The following is an 18,893-nucleotide window of genomic DNA, read 5'->3' as shown; positions in this document are numbered from 1 at the left end:
GAAAGACTGACCTCCCAGCCATGTGCAAGGGCACGGTATCACTCAGGCAATTTGCTCTCCTGTTCTGTAGGACACAGTATGGGCTGTTTTGCTCTTCCCTTTCCCCCTACCCACAGGCCCCAGGGATTAGGGGTTGGGCAGCAGCCTGTCCCTGGATAATGAGTCTTGGAGGATATTGGAAGACAAATATGCTTGGGTCTGAAGTATGTGTTTCCCAGTGAGCTCAGATAGCACACTAGTTTACTAGTTTACTAGTGTAGTGTGTGTTAAACAGCCTGACTCAGTGACCGCTCCAGGAACTCCTCCCTGCCTGCATCGAATTGCCCTGGTCCTCTTCTGTCATGGCATTTATCTCTGCAATCACATGATTATCTGATGTCACAATACCCGAGGACAGTGAGGGATGGTCTAGACCTGGGTTTGGACTTTCTGCTCAGTTTAAGAATGGTGAGCTTGGTGCTGCTAGTCACGTGACTTCAGAAAGTTTATTTTTCATTTGCATATGTGTGTGACTGTGTGTGTGTGTGTGTGTGTGTGTGCGTGTGTGTGTGTGTGTGTGAGTGCGCGCGCGCGCCCACATTTCCCGAGGCCAGAAGAGGGTCAGATCCCCTGGAGTTGTCAGCAGTTATGAACCACCTAATGTGGGTGCAGAGAACCAAACCTGGGTCCTCTACAAGAGGAGCAAGTGCTCTTAACCACTGAACCATCTCTCCAGCCCCTTGTTTTGTTTTGAGATAGGTTTATAATATGACCCTGGCTAACCTGGGACTGGCTATGCAGTTCATACTAATCTCAAATTCACAATCCTCCTGTCTCAGCCTCCCGATTGCTGGGATTACAGGAATACAATACCACACCTGGCTCCTTAGTAGGTGTTTGTTTTCACAGTATTAGGGATTGAACACAGAGCCTTGTATGTGCTGTATATACAATTACTCTGCCACTCAGCTACATTCCTAGTTTAACTTTCTTTTTTAAGACATTAGATCTCACTATGGAGACCTGGTTGGCCTCAAGCTCACTGAGATATGACTGCTTCTGCCTCCCAAGTGCTGAAATTAAAGGTGTGTGTCACCATACCTGGCTAGTTTGTCTTTTTTTTAAAAAAAAAATTATTTTTAACCCTCAAAAAAAGATCTCCATTTCATTCTAAAATATACTGTTTCTTACAGACTCATGTTTTTTGCTACTAACGCTGAGATGTTGGTGCATGTGTCTCTAATCTGTTTGTATCTGATTATTACTAGTCATAATCGGTTGCAATTGGATCCTTGGCACCTGTGTGTGTCTATAAAGTCATCGGGTAGATTCCAATGGTAATGTTTCCCATTTTTTATTTAAGAAATTTTATAGCCACTTTTGAAGGAGCTGTGTCTTTACTCTGGAAACTGTTATTGGGCATGTTAAAGCTGGAATGATATGCTTCTTCTAAAAAAATTAAAAATATTTTAAAAATTATTGTTTTTATTTTATGTGTATGAGTGTATTGCCTGCATGTTATTAGGTGTACCCATGTCATGCAATGCCTACAAAGGTCAGAAGAGGGTGCTGGATCCCGTGGAACTGCAGTTCCGGACAGTTGTTGGCTACCAGGTGGGTGCTGGGAATTGAACCCAGGTCCTGTGCAAGAGCAGTGTTCTTAACTGCTGAGCCATTTTTCCAGTCCCTAGTTTAACTATCTTAAACCTCCATTTCCTCATCCAAAAATGGAGGTCACAGGGCCCAGGAAATAGGACTGCCAAAGAGCACACATTAGAAAATTCATATAAAAGTACACACATACACTGGTGAATCTATGTTCAATAAAATGCTGGCTAGTGGTAGAGACAGGCCACTGGTAAAACGAGTTTCGATATCCTTAGTGCCTGGGACACAGCAGAATTGTGTTCCCATTAAAACCTGTGCCAACATTGCAAGCTGTGATGCTCCTATGGCCATAAGAGCACAGGTGCAGACCTCAGTATCTGAACATGGCTCCGCTGAAGCAGAAATAACCACACCAACGACAGCAGGAGCCTCAACAAGCAGAAAGCTAGGAAAAGCTCCCAGGGGTTGGGGTTGGTGTCCAAACAACACAGGGGTGGGCTTGAAAAGGCTTCATTGGACATATCTAAGAGAGAAGTAAAAATGGTTAGTCTTACATACATAACACAGTGTGTGTGTGTGTGTGTGTGTGTGTGTGTGTGTGTGTGTGTGTGTGTGTGTGTTTTTCATTGTTTTTAAGTCCAGGAGCTAAGAATGGTGGCGCACATGTATAACGCCAGCAGTTGAAGATGGAGGCAGGTGGATCAATATCCTTGCTGGGACTAAATTAGACAGGCACTCTACCTCCGAGCTATACCCCCAACCAAGAAAGGGGGGGGGAAAGTTTTTTTGTTTTGCAGTTCTGGGGAACTGAACCTACAATATGTTCTAGGCAAGCACTCCACAACTGAACTACATCCCAGCCCCTACCTATGATTGTTGATGTAATCTAGGATTAGTGCAGATTTGGAACTCAGTAAACTGATAGTCTGCAATATTTACTAACGATATTGCATCAATATTGAGGTTATGCAGAATAAAGCCTTTGTTCTTTGAAAACAGATACAATTAAAATAAATTTATTATTAGCATGCATGTGTGTTCGGAGCAATTTTCCAGAGTAGCGTCTGTCCTTCCACCATGTGGGTCCCGGGACTCAAACTGAGATCGTAGGCGCATGCATGGCAAACACCTTTAACCCGTCAGCTCGGTGTTAAGACAGCTTTAGCTCAGCTTAGTGGCTTTTTTAAAGAGTTTTGTTTTCATACTTTACTTTGGAAAACAAGCCATGGGATTTCTCCCATCAAGTTGTTTCTGCTTACGTACTTATTTCTAGAACTAGTACATGCAGAATTAACTCTAGGGGATGGAAATCTTACAAAGATCCTAGGAACTCAAGCCATTCTAACAGTGTTTTTTTTAACATGAAGATATATCAGAACACTTCGGCTCAGTTCAGTTTTAAGACATCCTTAGCTCAGTTTTACAGGGATCACAAATCAGAGCTCCATCCTCCCGAAACAGGGTCTGCATTTGCAGTCTTCTGGCCGAGACTTATTTCCCACAGTCCGGAGTCATATTAGTCTCACCAAGCGGAAATACACCCCTGAACTTCCGGCGAGCGCGTCCACAGCAAGAGAGGCAGCATGGAGGAGGTGCCTCAAGGTGAGCGCACGGAAACAATACGGGTGGCGGGCCAAAGGGACGCGAGCCGCTCTAACCGTGCCTTTGTATCCACACAGGCTGCCCCGGGGCCGACAGCGCACAGGCGGGCCGAGGGACCTCGTGCCAGGGATGCCCCAACCAGCGGCTGTGCGCGTCAGGAGCCGGAGCTGTTCCAGACCCGGGTGAGGAAACCGCCGGGCCTGAACAGGAAGTGGAAGGCGCAGGCCCGAAAGAGGCGGGGCTTGGGTCGAGTGTGGGCGGGGCTTGAAGAATGACAGTTCTAGTAGGCGGTGCAGTAACCTGTGTTAAGGGGGCGGGTCGTAGAAGGCGGGACTTGAGGAATGAGGGGCGGTGCCTTTAAAAGGCGGCTCGTAAAGAGGTGGAAATGGAGGACTGAATGATTTGTGACAGGCGCGGATTCAAAAGGGACCTTAGAACCGGGTTATTTGTACAGGCTTGTAAACCCGGCACTTGGAAGGCAGAGGCAGGAGGATCATTGCAAGTTCAAGGCTAGCTGGTTATGTAGTGAGTTCCAGGCCAGTGGTGCTACATAGTGAGACCCTCTAGAATGAATGAATGGACATTAGGCCAGGCGTGGTTGGCACATGCTTGTAATCCCAGCATTTAGGAAGTGGAGGAAAGAGAATTGTTCAAAGTCATCCTTAAGTGAGTGAGTCCAAGATGAAACCCTGTCTCAAGAATCAAAAATAAATAAATACATGAATAGTACCTAACAGGGGACTGGGACAGCAGGATGTGGGGGAAAAAAGTGATATGAGGCAGAACCAGGTGTTTGATAGTGACCTCAGTTACAGAAGGCCAGCCACAGAGGGAAAAGGGGATAAACTTTGAGGTCTGGGAGCTCTCTAGGCCTAAGTCCTGGCTCTAGCAGAAACATTCCTCTCTTTGAGGAGTAAGTCTCCCATTCACTCAGCAGAATTGAGCGTTCGTTATCTAACTGCTCTGTGATGGTGGAAAGGTGGTAGAAATGAGACCAGAGTGGTCACAGCATAGTTTAACAGGAAAGAGAAACAGAAGCATGCTAATTAAACCCTTCAGGGAAAAGTGCTGTGAAGGGCAAACTCCAGGGTGAAGAGGACTGGAGGCCTACCTAGAAGGGTCTTGGAAAGCAGGAATCTGGGAGAAGGATCTTGAGGGAATTCAGAAGCTGAAGTTGATTTTTGGATCTCCTGCAAACTGTTACCTTGAGCAAGAGCCTCAACTTTGCTGCATGCTCTCTTCAAGAATGGAGAGAAAAATAGTTATCTCTCAGTGTAGGCTTTATGGATTAGAAATAAGGAGACCTGGGGCTGGAGAGATGGCTCAGCGGTTAAGATCACTAATTGCTCTTGCAGAGGATATGCACAATTCCCAGCTCTCACATGGCGGCTAACAACCGACTGTAACTCCAGTTCCGGGGATCCAGCACCCTCTTCTGACCTCCATAGGCATTGTACAACACACATGCAAGACATACACTCATACACATAAAATAAAAATAATAAATAAAAGATAATAAAATAAAAGATAAAGAAATAAGGAGACCTTGGAAGTACAGTGAGTGATGTGGGATAGGTATTTCTGTTGCTGTGATAAATACAATTCCATGTTAAGGTCCATCACTGTGGGGAAGTCACAGCAGCAGGAGCTTGAGACAGCTGGTCACATCACATCCACAGTCGAGGGAGCCATGAATGCACACATGCGTGGTGCTCAGCTATCTTTCTCTACCATTACACAGTCTGGGGCCCAAAACTAGGGGAGGGTGCTGTCCACTTTCAGGTTGGGTTTTCCCATATCACTACAGTCCCCCACAGACATGCCCACAGGCCAACCTGACCTGGGCAGTCCCTATTGAGACTCTCCTCAAAGGTGATTCTAGGCTGTGTCAAGTTGACAGTTAAAATTAACCATGCAGGCTTATCTGTCAGAGCTTCTCATCTTCAGCACTAGTGACATTTGGGTGCAGCCATTAAAGGCTCAGGCTCACAACCAAAAAGAATGCCTGCAGGTGTTGACAGCTATCCCCTGAGGATTTTGCTCTACGTTGTAAAGCTTTATTATCTGCAAGGTTCTGTTCAGGAGCTGGGGTCCATCAGTAAAGGCTTCACATACCCCATTCTCTTGGAAGCCTATGTTCTAGTGGATGAGACAAATATAAAAATAAAATATAGGGCAGTTTCAGGTGTGATATCCATATTTTATCCCTGGCACTCACTACTGTCTTGCTGAAATGGTAGCTCATGCAAGAGCCTTTGAAACCGCACTTTGGAAGAGGGACACTCAGAACTGAGGCAGGGACCTCATCACCTCAACCACTTTCTTTGCAGCTGTAGAGGAAATCAAAGAGAAAATGAAGACAGTGAAGCACAAAGTCTTGGTGCTGTCCGGGAAAGGCGGCGTTGGAAAAAGCACTTTCAGTGCCCACCTCGCCCATGGCCTAGCAGAGGATGAAGACACACAGGTGGGACCTTGGGGGAAACTGGGAGGTGCTCCTTCCGTGTGAGGCTTCTAATGGTGTTGGAGAGTGATTCCTTAGACTCCATAGAACTGGTCCTTCTGGCTGTCTTGAGAGAATGAGGAGCTGCCTGCTGCTCAGCCATCGGCTGAGGCATTTTACTGGGGTCTCTAGGCAACAGAGCTGATGGTAGCATACCATCTTTGAATGCTGATACTTTTTTTTTTGAGACAAGGTCTCTCTGTAGCCCCAGATTGCTATGAACTTGATATGTAGACCAGGCTGGCCTGAGATCTACCTGCCTACCTGCTTCTGCCTCTGCCTTCTGAGTGCTGGGATTAAAGGTGTATGCCTCCATTCACAGCACAGTACAACTTCTTACACACACACACACACACACACACACACACACACACCCCTCTCTGATTTTTCCTAAGGCTAATTCCAGCCCTCTCTTGTGAGCAAAGAATGGTATTTGCATGTTTAAATGATCTCTTTTTAAGTGTCATATAAGTACCAACACATTATCCTTCATTTTGTCCATAAAGCAGAAAATGTTTTCTGTTGGACCCTTGCAGAGTATGTTTCCTGGCATCTCCTCTAGATCACTCATCTCTACTCAAGTGTTGTACAGATGAACTTCAAATTGAAATCACCCAGCTGGTTGAGGTACATGTGCTTTGATCCTTGTACTTCAGAGGCTAAGGCAGGAGGATTTTGAATTCAAGGCTGGCCATGGCTGCATAGTGAGACAGCCTAACTGTTAGTCCCAAAACAGACTAACTCAGGTCACCCAGTGCTACTCCTGGGTATTGGCTTTAATGAGGGTGAGGTTGGTGGCCAGGTATAGCCCAGGCTCACATCCCAGCTCCATCCACATCACTGCAGTGGCCCGAGCAGGTTACCAGGCTCTCCCTGCCTTGGTTTTCTCATGTGTGAAGTGGGACGGAGAGGCCTGAGTGAGAAGACGCATGTGAAGAGCCAGCACAGTACCCGACGCACAGTATCCTCAAGTGTCCCATCTGCGGTCTGTTACCACTACACGCTGCTGACTGGAATATGAAGTGCTGATGATGATTCCCTTGTAGAGGCCTGTGCAGCTACCCAAACCACAGCACAGAGCAGGCCAGGAGGGACCTGTTCATTCATTGTTCTATTAGGGAGCAGACTCTGGCCATTCAAGGTTCAAATTCACATTGCCTAGTTTAGTCAAGAAATCTCTTTTCTCACAGTGTCCATATTATCCAGAAGGGGCAGGGGATGAGCCCAGTAGCGGAGTACTGGCCTGGCGTGTGCAAGGCCCTTGGTTCTATCCCCAGCAGTGCACTCAAGGAAAAGTGCTCAACTGTATTACCCAGAATAATCTTTGGTTTTCAAGCTGTTAGAAAATTTAAAAAATATATTATTTATTGTTTTTATTTTATGTGTATGAGGGTATTGTCTGCATGTGTATATGTGCACCCATGTTGTGCAATGCCCAGAGGTCAGAAGAGGGTGTTGGATTCCCCCAGAAGTGGAGATACAGACAGTTGTTAGCTGTCATGTGGGTGCTGGGAACTGAACCTGGGTCCTCTGCAAGAGCAGCCAGTGCTCTCAACCACTGAGCCATCTCTCCAGCCCCGTTAAGAATATTCTTAGACAGCTGTGCAGAGATAGGCTCTGCCCCAGCTAGTCACAGGGAGCCATGTTTGCATTCTTCCATCCACTAATGATCTGTACACTTGTCAGAACCTTGTGGCACACTGCAGACCTTGGTTATAATGTCTCCATGACCCTTTATACAGCTGTGGTTATTAAAGAGTATGAAGAAGAGGATGGCCAAGAGGTCCGACTTGGGCTAGACAGTGAAACACTATCTTAAACATGAAAACATGACAGAAGCAGTATGTTGGCCAGCAGGCCTTCTCTGGGCAGACCTCACAGCAGTGTCACCACAATGACTGCAGCGTGCAGTGTGGGAGTTTGGAGAATGCTGAGTGGGGCTTGCTGATTGGGTCAGTAGCAGGATCTCTCCAGCCTTCAATCTATCCTCTGCTGTGTGTTGGAAGCCCAGGACTCAGTCTGCTCCAGGTTGCTCTGTGACTGTGTTTGGAAAGGCCGTGGGTAAAGAAAGAAGAAGTGGATCCAAGTCCTCTGGGCAGGCAGATGAGGGAGGGTGTGCACAGTGAAGGCAGGGTGAGCTTCTGTAGTCTGAGACTCAGGGCCTGGAGGAGTACCACACCAGCTTTCACTGCACACATGTCCATTTCCCTAAAGCACAAATGGGACCTTGAGCACCCAGAGATGAAAGGTAAGCAGGAATGCAAGTGATGCCTTTCCCCAGGGCTTGTAGACTTTAAAGCTGGAGGTGCCTTAACCCCAAGCTTTCATTTCACAGGCCAGAAGCCCAGGCAGGCAAAACTGAGGGAAAACCATTGTGTGAAGTGACAGCCTTTGTAGGCCTTGAGTCAGGACCAGGGCCATTAAGAAAAAGTGTTCTCCTCTTAAAGGGGGCTCCACAGCCCCTCAGCAGGCCTACTTCTGGCTCCTCCTGTTGTCAGCTTGCTGGCTACAGAGGTCCTGGAGAGGATTGGTAAGGGCCTATTCTCAACGAGGGCTCTCTGTCCTGACCTAGCAGGAACAGGAAGTGATCGCAGTTGGTTGGGGTGGTAACTTATTCAACAGTACACCCAAAAGGAGCACCCAAGGGATCTCAGCACAGGCTCCTGCCACAGCTTTCCTGGAACCCCCATATGGTGACTGCAGTAATCTGGTGTCATTTGGCTCAGTTCTCTCCTTGCTTGTGGGAAGTATCTTTCCTCAAAAGGAAACTAATGATGTTCCCAGCAGGGATGGCATGGTCTCTCACCTACTGGGATTGCAGCTGTGCCATGCTTTCCCACATCTGAGGCATGGATGTGACATGTCTGGGCCATTAACACACAGACCCAGGATGGATCTCAAGCTGAAGGAAGCACTGCCCTGTCCCCCAGAGGTTAGTGATACTCAGATTGTGTCTTGGGCCAATGAGCAGAGGACACAGAAGGCCAGTGGGGATCTCAGGGATGAAGTTTTCCTGACCACAGTTCTGCCCATCTGTAGAGGAAGTAAAATTGAAGAAGGAAGCAAGAAGCGAGCATGGCTTAGGTTCCAAAGTTCCCCAGAAGTCTGCTCTCTGGATCCCAGACAGCCAGCTCTCAAGATGAATGACTGCCCTTCACAGTGGCAGTGAAGGCCCACAAGGGCTCCTTCAGACCTCAGTTATCAAATGGGGAAGGGTGGGGATGGGCTTGGTGGAAGTCTTCTGGGACTGCACCTAAGTCCCCAGCAAAGAGTTTCCAGATTCCTTTTTTATTTTTAAAGATTCATTTTTATTTGTTTGTGTGTGTGTCTGTGTGTATATACCACATGTATACAGCTGAGGAGACCCAAAGAGTATATTGAGTACCCTGGAGTTGGAATTACAGGTGGTGGTAAGCCACCTGATATGTGTGTTTACGTTCTCTACAACCTCTAAGCCATCTCTCCACTCCCTCCTTTAAGGCTCTTGAAAACTTATTATTAACCTATGGTTATAAGAAAACGGGGCTTGATCAGAGTTTGGCCCGAAGTTTTACCCAGATCACCTTTCCAGGCCCCGTGGTGTAGTGGGAAGAGCCTGACACTGGAGACTTTGATTTACATCCCATCTCTGTTCCGTGCTCATTGAACAAGTCCCTGGGCCTCTCTGAGCTTCAGTTTCCTCTTCTAGGGCTAAGTGAACTGAATCTCCAAGTGACCTGACACCCTGTTATAAAACCACCCTAGAGGAGCGTGGGTCTGGCTCAACACTGGGAACAGTATTGATGAATGTTGCTCTAGGAGTTTTGAATTGTGCCTCATGGCCTGGAAGGTCCATGTGTCATGAGAATTCCTTTCCTGAGGAGGTGTAAATGACATCTCCCTTGTAAGGTCCCAGTGATCCAATAAAACACAGTTCCACTGATGTTCATCCTAGGGAAACAGTGAGTTGATTAGGCCCTTACTTTAGAGCATGGATGAGGGCTGGTTAGTTAGGAGAGTTGGCCCTAATGCAGCCACACTGGAAGGTCTGTACCCAGCACAGGTGGTGACTCCCATAGCCACCCAGATGGAACGCCTCTTCAGTGAACCACTTCAGCCTGTTTACTGTTACCCCATCCCTAGACCAGAAGCCCACGTGCATTTAGGGCATAATACAAATGGCCGGGGGGGGGGCAGCTGTTGGAATGTCAGGTAAGGGTCAGTGATCCTTCCCAACCTCTCCTGAGCTGGCAGTGTCAACAGTCCACAGTCCACTTCTGACAGACTCTTACAGGGGCTCAGCTGATCTCAGGAAGATGGCATTTGCTTGGAGGATAGTGTTATGTGATACTGTGTTACCTCTTCCTTATGAGAAAGCCACTGCTCCAAACTTGACCCCGTCTCTTTCACTGTTCCCCTGTTCCCTGCCCTGTCCTTGTCCTCTAACCTATTCTTTCCCATTGTGCCTGGGCAGTGGGGGGAGTGGATGGGTAATGACACCACCACCCATCTCTTCTTCCCAGGTCGCTCTTCTGGACATTGATATCTGTGGACCCTCCATTCCCAAGATCATGGGTTTGGAAGGAGAACAGGTAATGACTGTCTGGGAACTTGGGTATTTCTCTTTTGCAAGCTGCCAGGCACCTATGCAGGCAAGCAAAGCTATGCCTTTGCATGTGGCACAGGGAACTCAGACATGTGCAGTAGCCCCTCTCTCTGACTCCTCACAGTTGTGGATTGGGGGGTGGGATTAGATAGAAAGTGCATCCACACCATGTGAAAAGCATTGGTCTTGATGTCTCCATGGAGGAGGAGGGAAACAGCAAGCAGCAGAAATGAGAGATGGAAATCAGCTCTGAGCAGTAACAAGGCCTGGGTTTGCTCGGCTCTGCATTGGAAGTAAGGGAATCTTTCTGCACTGTGGTCTCCCCTGGGGAACCGAGACTTGACTGTAGGACCTGGTGAGTGATGTGGGGGAGGGACGAAGGGCCACTGCAGTATGTTACTGCTGTTGTCCCTGGGAGGATCCCTTATGGTATCTGGAAGTGGGCCTAGGGGCTCAGGTGTCCCTGGGGACACTGTTTCCTTAGTTCCAGGTCCTGTCAAGGAAACAAGGGAGATAAGCTTCAGGCTAGTGAGGAGACCAAAGCAGGGGTAGAAGTGGCCCAGGGCATCCTTAGCTAGGGGTGGCTTCAGTGTGGAGGGGGAGAAGAACATTCTGGGCTGAGGGACAAGGGCAGGAGTCTGCAGCCTCAGTGAACATGAGGGTCGCCCTAGGCAAATGGGGCTAGTCTCAGCTCTACCAAGACCTTGGATTTGCATGTCTGGGTGCAAGGATGCAAGCATGTTCTCACTTGCTGTTGAAGCAAAACAGCAGGATCTGAGCATCAGGAGCTCTTGACTGGTGAGTGACCCCTCATATAGCACACACCCAACGTGTGTAAACTACTCACTGACAGTACATGAGTGCTTTAGAAAATAGGAGGTCTGTCGGGCCTGGTGGTGCCTACTATAGTCCCAGCTAATTGGGAGACTGAGGCAGGAGGATTACTTGAAGCTAGAAGGCCGAGACCAACCAGCCGAGGCAGCCCAGCAAGGCCCTGTCTAAAGAAGACTGATACGTAATTGGGAGCTGCTTAAGTTCTAGTTTCGTAATAAACAAAGTCCAGCCCTGGACATTGATGAATACCTACTGACAGGTCTAAGTCCTGAAATAGCCCCAGCAGGCTTCCAGTGGCCCTGGTCCTTACCCCTTGTAGATAGCAGGCTGCTGCCAAGGCTCAGGCCACTGACAGTGGAAGCTTTTGAATCAGCTGGCAACAAAAGTCACCACGTAGTCTCCTTACTCTGTCCTTTTACAAAAACTTCTGGCTCAGTGGTTCAAGCACAAGGGTTAGAGCTCAGATCCCCAGAACCCACATAAATGTGGGGTCCAAATTCCAGCCTCAGAACGCAGAGATGGGATCTCCAAGAGCAAGCTGGCTAGTGAGACTACAGACTAGTTATATCAGTGAGCTCTGGGTTTGATTTAGAGACCCTGCCTCAGCGAATAAGGTGGAAAATGGATTGAGGATGATTCCCAACATCAACCCCAAGCCTCTACACATGTGTGCATACAGGCATGCACATCTCACACACACACATGAATATTAAAAAAGGAAAAAAAAAAAACCCACCTTAACTGCCCACAGAGATCTACATTTTCTCAGAAATCCCCTGCAAGTTTTCCTCATTCTTTCAAAATACTTAACAGCTCGATCTGAACTTGAGAATTTTGGTTCCCCGACTCAAGCAGACTTGAGGGTTTGGCTCAAGTGGGGGTCTTCATTCCTCACCTTCCATGAAGAATTGAGTGGTGCTGTGTGGGATAGCAGGTTCTGTGTGAAGCCATCCTCTTTGGAAGGTTTGTCAGTGACAGCGTGACCAGGGTGCAGTGACTCAAGAATAAATGTCGTGTTCCTGCAGGTTCACCAGAGTGGCTCAGGCTGGTCTCCAGTGGTGAGTCATCCCCCGTTTCCCCTGCCCCCCGCCTCACTGGAAGGCAGTGTGTGCAGTTTAGGTGCACCTGATAGGCTCTTGGTGGGGGTGGGCTGGCAAGAGGCTTTCCCACCCCACATCTTTGTTCCTAAGCCTTTACTGAGGCTGTTTTCCAGGTACATAACTTTCTCCAGGCATGCAAATTAAGACCAGGCGTTGGCAAACCTTGTCCATAAAGGGGCACAAGTAGATATTTTTGGCTCATGGACCTATACTATCTGCTTTAATAGCTCAAAAGCAATATGTGACTGATCATAGTGCAATCCAATAAAACTTTATTGACAAAACCAGATTGTAGAGCCTTAGGGGTCGTAGCCTGCTGAATCCCTGATTAAGAAGGTCAAGGAAATGAGGCTTGTTTATTTCACGTTCATTTACTGTCACTGGGATGTGTGTAGGCCACTTCTTGTTGATCTCACTGTGGTCTCCTGTTTATCAAAGATGGTTTGAGGACGCAGAGTGCAAGCATAGGCATGGTACATGTGGTACCTTTGTCCCCAAATACCAAATCTACCAAGAACCAACAGAAAGTGCCTACTGGGTTGTTTATGTAAATGTGCCTTCCTCTCATTCCCCGTGTGCAAATGTTCCTCACCTTCCCCTGTTCCCTCTGCAGTACGTGGAGGACAACCTGGGGGTGATGTCCGTGGGTTTCTTGCTCAGCAGCCCTGATGATGCTGTCATTTGGAGGGGACCAAAGAAAAACGGTTTGTCACTCTATTGCCTCTCTTGGTCATTCATATTCCTGGTTTCACTCACACTGTCAGGGAAGCTGTAGTCATCTGCTGAACTCTGTAGCATGGTCACATTATTTTGCTGGTGGTGATGGACCCTAGGACCTCATGCTTGCTAGGTAGGTGCTCTGCCATAGAGCCACACCCCAGCCGGTGGCATAGTGTGTTAAAGCCTTCATCCTGCCTCTTCGAAGAAAGCAATTTGGGATATATATAAATACTCACTGTGAGTTTCTGTGCCCTTGAGACGTGATTTTTATGTGGCTGGTTTGTGTCAAGGAGGGCGGTGTGAAGAAGAGACCACCTTACTAGGTCAGTTGTGGGGGAGACAGGCTGAGAATGAGCATCCTCCTTCTCACACTGACACCCTGACTATGTGAGTTATTGGGATGCCATGGGCCATGCCACAAATGGTAGAGTTTTAATTGTGAGAGTAGCACTGAACACATCTACAGATCTAACCGCCTGCCCCTGGGAACAGTGCCACTCAGTCGAGAGCCTGTGCTGTGGTGTGTAGGCAGACAGGCAGAGCTCAAGCTGCTTCTGGAGGCTGACGCCATGGAGGAAGGGCTCAGATTCAGATGCAGCCTCACTCCCTTCAGGCATGATCAAGCAGTTCCTCCGTGATGTGGACTGGGGGGATGTTGACTACCTCATCGTGGACACCCCACCCGGCACATCTGATGAACACCTCTCAGTTGTCCAGTATCTGGCTGCAGCGCACATTGATGGGGCAGTGATCCTTACCACCCCTCAGGTGAGTGAGTGCCTAGGGAACCAGGAGTAAGCACTGAGCTGTACTCTTCATAAAGAGACTTCTGCAGCTCTGAGACCCTGGTCTTGTAGTGGCTTTTCAGAACATATCCACAGCCACCCTCAGCATGGATCTGTAGGGACCACTTGTTAAAAACATGATCTTGGCTGACTGGGACCCTAGCTCAAGGGAAGAGCCCTTGCTTAGCATGTATGAAGCCCTGGGTTCAGTCCCTACTGCTGCAAAAGAAAAATGTTTATCTTGGGGCCCTGGGTACATTCCAGGGTAGAGCATATGCTTAGTATGCTCAGGGTTCTGTCTGTAACACCAAATATAAACAGAAAGGCAATTGAGCCCACTCTCAGGACAGCTGGAAGAAAGGGTGTGGGCCAAGCAGGTGCTGGCCCTTTTCCAGAAGCCATAGGAGCTCCCTATGTTGGAAAAAGACGCTTTGGGCCAGGGACCACGCATTTCTCCTGCTCCTCACATTTAGCACCAGAAGGGTGGCCTTTAGTAGGTACTTTTGACAAAGCAGTGGAGTTTTATTCACAGGACACTAGGCAGGAAACTAGAGGTGGAATGAGCAAGAGACTTAGGAGCAACTGGCTCACTCTAGCTAAAAGTTCTCTTTCTCAAAACCGGACCCAAGAGCTGCACTTGTACCTCAAGAGTTATTTCAAAGCTATGAGGCTCTCAGGAGCCCTTGTGGCAAAGCCCCAACAGCTTGGGGGGTGTTGTAATTTGCAGCAGTGTGCCAGGCCAGGACTTCAATGAGCGTGCTTGTAATAATGCTGACTGGGAAAATGGTAAGGGGCCTGTGTTCTCCTGTGCATAGTGGAATGACACTGTAAGCTAAGCAGCATTTGACCTACAGAGGACTGTGTTCCTTGTAGTTTGGTTTGTTTCCTTCTGCCCCTAAAGTTGAGTTTATAACCTCAGTTAGAGGTTAGCAAGCTTTTACTATAGAGAACCAGCTAGTAAATATTACCACCTTTGTGGACCTTACTCTTTGTCACCACAACACTACAGTGCCATTAGGGACCAAAGGCAAATCAGACTGTGCCTAAAAGAATGAGCATGACACATTCCAAAGCTTTCTTCACAGGTTTGGTCCACAGGCCAGAGTTTGCTGATCCCTGATACAGCAATAGTTCACACTTTGGCTCAGCATAGGATACTCACAAGAAGATAGGTGGGTTTGCTCTAAGCTCCCTTTTCCCTACACCTACTGACTATGCTGTTGGACTGGTCAGGCTGATCTTCTGGGGCTTTTTGGGAAATCCAACAGGGTTTTCACACAGGAAGCACACAAGGAACACAGCTTCCCCACACCCTGATTGTGTGCCCACTGTGTCATAGCCGTTCCCGGGAGCCCACACGCATCATTCATTGTCCTTTGACTTTGGGATAACCGCTCTGTGTGAACTTTGCCAGGAGGTGTCCCTCCAGGATGTCCGGAAAGAGATCAGCTTCTGCCGTAAGGTGAAGCTGCCCATCATTGGTGTGGTGGAGAACATGAGCAGCTTTGTCTGCCCCAAGTGTAAGGTGAGGACACAGGAGCAGAGGGCCACAGGGCACCCCTGTGCTGGTGGGGAAATGGCAGGGAGGGCTCTCTAGGGGACCAGTCCTTTCCCTGCCATGTGGGGAAGTGGGTCTTTGATTCGAGCCCTTTACTGCTGCCTGAGGGAAAAAGCTTTGGTGTTTTACATCCAGAATGAGCAGCTGTTTCAAAATGTTTGAAAACTAGTGTATCCTTCTACTGAAGCAAAACAAAGCTTGCTTCTCTCCCATCTTCCTCACAGAAAGAATCTCAGATCTTCCCTCCCACAACGGGAGGTGCAGAGGCCATGTGCCAGGACCTAAAGGTCCCTCTCCTGGGTAGAGTGCCTCTGGATCCACACATAGGTAAGTCTGAACACTGCCCACTTAGCTAACCTTGACACGTGGACTTGACATGAAAAAGCAACAAAGGGGTGTTGGACTGGACACCACGGAGGTCTCTAGGAGCTGCCCATGCTTGCAGCTGCAGGAGAAAGGCAGTGACATCACAGGCAGGTGCCTTGGATTCCACTGCCATGTGGGGCTGGTTGCGCCTGGAGGATGGAGCAGAACCAGGCCTGGGAGGTAGTAGGAGGAGTTTGGAGGGGGCACCCAAAAAAGAAGACATCAAAGAGAGGGTATGGAAGAAGAGGGGCTATGGAAGTGAGTGTGTGAAGTGGACATCTCCAGACAGCTGTCCCTCGGGCCACAGCCTCTCCCATCTCCAGTGCTGAGACAGCCCACTACAGTCCATAGCAATGGTCATTGACCTGCTGTTGGAGACTTTGTTGGGTTTGCTAGGAGCCTGTTTATCTGCTTAGTGGGGTAGCCTTCTGCACTGAGGGGTGGGGTGCACACCTGTCTCCATCCCATGCTCATCCATTATGTCAACTTGCTGTGGGGAAGAAGGGACAAGCAGGGCCTGACTGAGATGTTTGAGCAGGCCTGGTGTGTGCCTGGTGGCCAGCCACACAGGGAGGTGGCCATTGGTGTGTTGAGAGAGGTACACACCCACACCTCCAAGGAGCCATGTGGCCCTAGGTTAACATGCAGGCCTCAAGAAGTACATTTGGCCAGAAGGGTGCTGGAGTGTGACTATAGGGCTGGAAAGGACTGGCTGACTGGTCCACCTTGAGTGGGTGACCTTGAAGATGAAATACGTGGAGAAAGCAGCAGGCAGGACTTGTGCTGAGCCAGTCTGTGTGCCCATGTGTGTTCCACGTGTGTGTGTGTGTTTCTGGGGAGATGCCCCAGGCATCTAGACTGACTTTCTAGTTTTCCTTTTGGATTCCATATTTTTAAATTCTTTGTCTCTTTACTCAAAGACCTGGTTAACCGCCTCCCCTACATTCTTTCTTACCCAGGCTGATGATAAGTTGGTCTCTTCTTATGCAGACTCTTGGGTCCACCCAGAGCTGCTGGGTCAGTTCTTTGGGTCTGGAACCTATCTTTGTCATATGCCACCTGACTGACTGACAGCCACAGTGGAAGCCAGGGGACACAGGGGACTACACTTTCTCAGCTTTGTTCTCTGTGAGCAGGGAGCCCCAGATGGTTGTATTGTGACAGTTCATAAAGGAGTCCTGAGGCCTTGCACTGGGCTTTCTTCAAGGGTCTCATGTTTTTCTCTGTCTCTTTAAGGTAAGAGCTGTGACAAAGGCCAGTCTTTTTTTGTTGAAGCCCCAGATTCACCAGCCACAGCAGCCTACAAAAGTATAATTCAAAGTAAGTATTTACGTGACACACCTCCTGGTAGGATGTCACCCACAGGAGCAAGGTGGGGACAGCAGGGCTGCTGGGGACTGGATGATCAGCGTGGCCCTCTCAGCTCAGGAAGCCAAGAGAGCTCCCCCATGTATCAGTGTTGTGAACTAATTCATAGTTTGAGAAGCACAAGGAAGGTGAAGTTTGTAGCACAGGAAATAGATGTCATTAAGGCCATTAAATGGATTAAAATCCCAACCACAGTGAGCTGAAGCAAACCATGGGCCAAGACTTTAGCCAGCAGACAGCTGAAGAATCCAGCAGAGGTGACGGTCAGAGCTCACTTCCTGTCTTGTTTTCCAGGGATCCAAGAGTTTTGTAATTCCCATCAGTCACAGAATGCAAACCTTATCAGTTCCTGAGTAGGACAACGCCAAGGACCACGCCAGTCCCAGCTACAGAGCCCACAGGCAACATGTCCAGCCACATGGGGACAGGCACGGCCCCAAGCAAAAAGGGACCAGACGCTAGCATGGTTGGAAGTTGCTTCCACAGAGACACTTTAATCATTGTCCACAGGTACACACATGCCCTTGTCAAATAAAAATGCCTCCTGGAATATGCCCCTCTAGGCCTGCTTCCTGGAATCCAAGGACTGGGGACTCACTGCCTCAAAGGACTCCTGTTAGAGCTGTTTCAGCCTCAGTTGATAAGTAAGCCTAGGAAGGGACAAAGGCAGGATTGTAGCTTTGATGAAAAACCACAGCTGTCCCTCATGGAGGGACAATGACCCAGGTAGTAGCCCCCCACTGGGGGATCAAACCCCCTTGAAAAGCCTATAAGTTCCCCCTGAGGTGAACGAGCCTGTGCTCTGTATGGGACACCCTGCTTAGTAATGAGTGCAAGATATCCAGTAATTCTCAGGGTCCCATGCATTTCCATGGTGCTTTTAAGAGATATACATCCTTATGATTGGAGGATGAGATACGGAAACTGAGAGCAGCCAAGGAAAGAGCCACTCCAGATTTCCATACCACCATGGCATTAAAGTGGAAGGAGGACCCTCCCATTCTGATTCCCCCATTTTCTCCCCCCGCCTCCCCTTTACACTTGTGCTTGTGGTCGGATGTGCTGGGTTCCGTGTGAGGAGGGTGCAACCTGTCTGAAGCTGGATGGGCCCTCAGAGTCCTGGGCATGGTTCCAGCTGGGACTTGCTTCAAGTCACCTGCCTAAACCTAGGGCATAGTGGGGTGGGGCAGGAGCTGCATGTCCCTCAAGTTCTCTCCTAACACTTGTGAATGTCCAGCCCTAGAAGCCCAGACTCCTGAAAAATCACTTGGGGAGGCCCACAAGGGAAGAATCATGGCTCTGCCCCACAGGCTCACAGGGAAGAGATCTGTCACCATGAGCAGCATTGTTCAAAAACCACTGCACAGCAAGCCTGTCAGACTGAAGACTCACCTATGCCTCCCTGTATGTGCCAACTTCAAAACAAAATGCTTTGTGATTTGTTCCTTAATTCTGGGGGGATACGCATGCCAGAGTGTATGTGTGAGTCAGGACATTTTTGGGAGTCCATTCTCTCCTTCCTCCTTGTCTTTTAAGGCAGGGTCTCTTTTCTGATGCTGTGCTATATACTCCAGGCTTGCTGGCCTGTGAACTGCTAATTCTGGCTCCATACCTCACCATAGGAGTGCTGGGTTTATAGCTGCATGCTACCACATCTGACTTTCTACATGGGTTCTGGGGTAGAAGTTAGGTTATCAGGCTTGTACACTCAATGCTTTTACTTGCTGAGCCATATTCAGGGTCAATTCTATAGTTTAAAAAAAAATCACTTAAAACTAAATGGCAGTCACAAAAGGTGACTGACTACCAGTAGACACTGTCAGTTCCTTAGAGACAGGGCAGTGGGTACCACTGTTGGTGAGGGGTGGTGAGCCAGCTCTAAAGTACA

At 48.6% G+C, this 18,893-nt stretch overlaps 2 protein-coding genes across 5 annotated transcripts in view; one reads left to right on the top strand and one right to left on the bottom strand.

Moving 5' to 3' along the window:
- Positions 1 to 3,116: 3,116 nt before the first annotated feature.
- On the top strand, positions 3,117 to 17,555 carry Nubp1 (nucleotide binding protein 1). The gene is made up of 11 exons (XM_008829932.3): positions 3,117 to 3,189; positions 3,267 to 3,371; positions 5,520 to 5,653; positions 10,192 to 10,260; positions 12,134 to 12,166; positions 12,822 to 12,912; positions 13,542 to 13,696; positions 15,128 to 15,238; positions 15,496 to 15,598; positions 16,874 to 16,957; positions 17,300 to 17,555. The coding sequence occupies exons 1-11, from the start codon at positions 3,171 to 3,173 to the stop codon at positions 17,356 to 17,358; spliced, it is 963 nt and encodes a 320-aa protein (XP_008828154.1). The 5' UTR covers positions 3,117 to 3,170; the 3' UTR covers positions 17,359 to 17,555.
- Positions 17,473 to 18,893, bottom strand: part of Tvp23a (trans-golgi network vesicle protein 23 homolog A) — a 35,950-nt gene continuing 34,529 nt past the window's right edge. For all 4 annotated transcript variants that reach the window (XM_017797363.1, XM_008829935.2, XM_008829937.3 and 1 more), the window contains one exon: positions 17,473 to 17,655. In XM_017797363.1, coding sequence (XP_017652852.1) covers positions 17,608 to 17,655 — 48 coding nt within the window. In that variant the 3' untranslated portion in view covers positions 17,473 to 17,607. The remainder of the gene's footprint in view (positions 17,656 to 18,893) is intronic.

This window comes from Nannospalax galili, unplaced genomic scaffold, assembly GCF_000622305.1.
Source record: "Nannospalax galili isolate Female #2095 unplaced genomic scaffold, S.galili_v1.0 scaffold32, whole genome shotgun sequence".
NCBI classification, from domain to species: Eukaryota; Metazoa; Chordata; class Mammalia; order Rodentia; family Spalacidae; genus Nannospalax; species Nannospalax galili.
This window is presented reverse-complemented; position numbering and strand designations above follow the sequence as displayed.

Bases quoted from the DNA above. Each gene is read 5' to 3' on its own strand.
- Nubp1 (XM_008829932.3), top strand. The intron at 3,372-5,519 runs GTGAGGAAACCG...CTTTCTTTGCAG, and splicing joins CGGAGCTGTTCCAGACCCGG to CTGTAGAGGAAATCAAAGAG. The intron at 15,239-15,495 runs GTGAGGACACAG...TCTTCCTCACAG, and splicing joins TTGTCTGCCCCAAGTGTAAG to AAAGAATCTCAGATCTTCCC.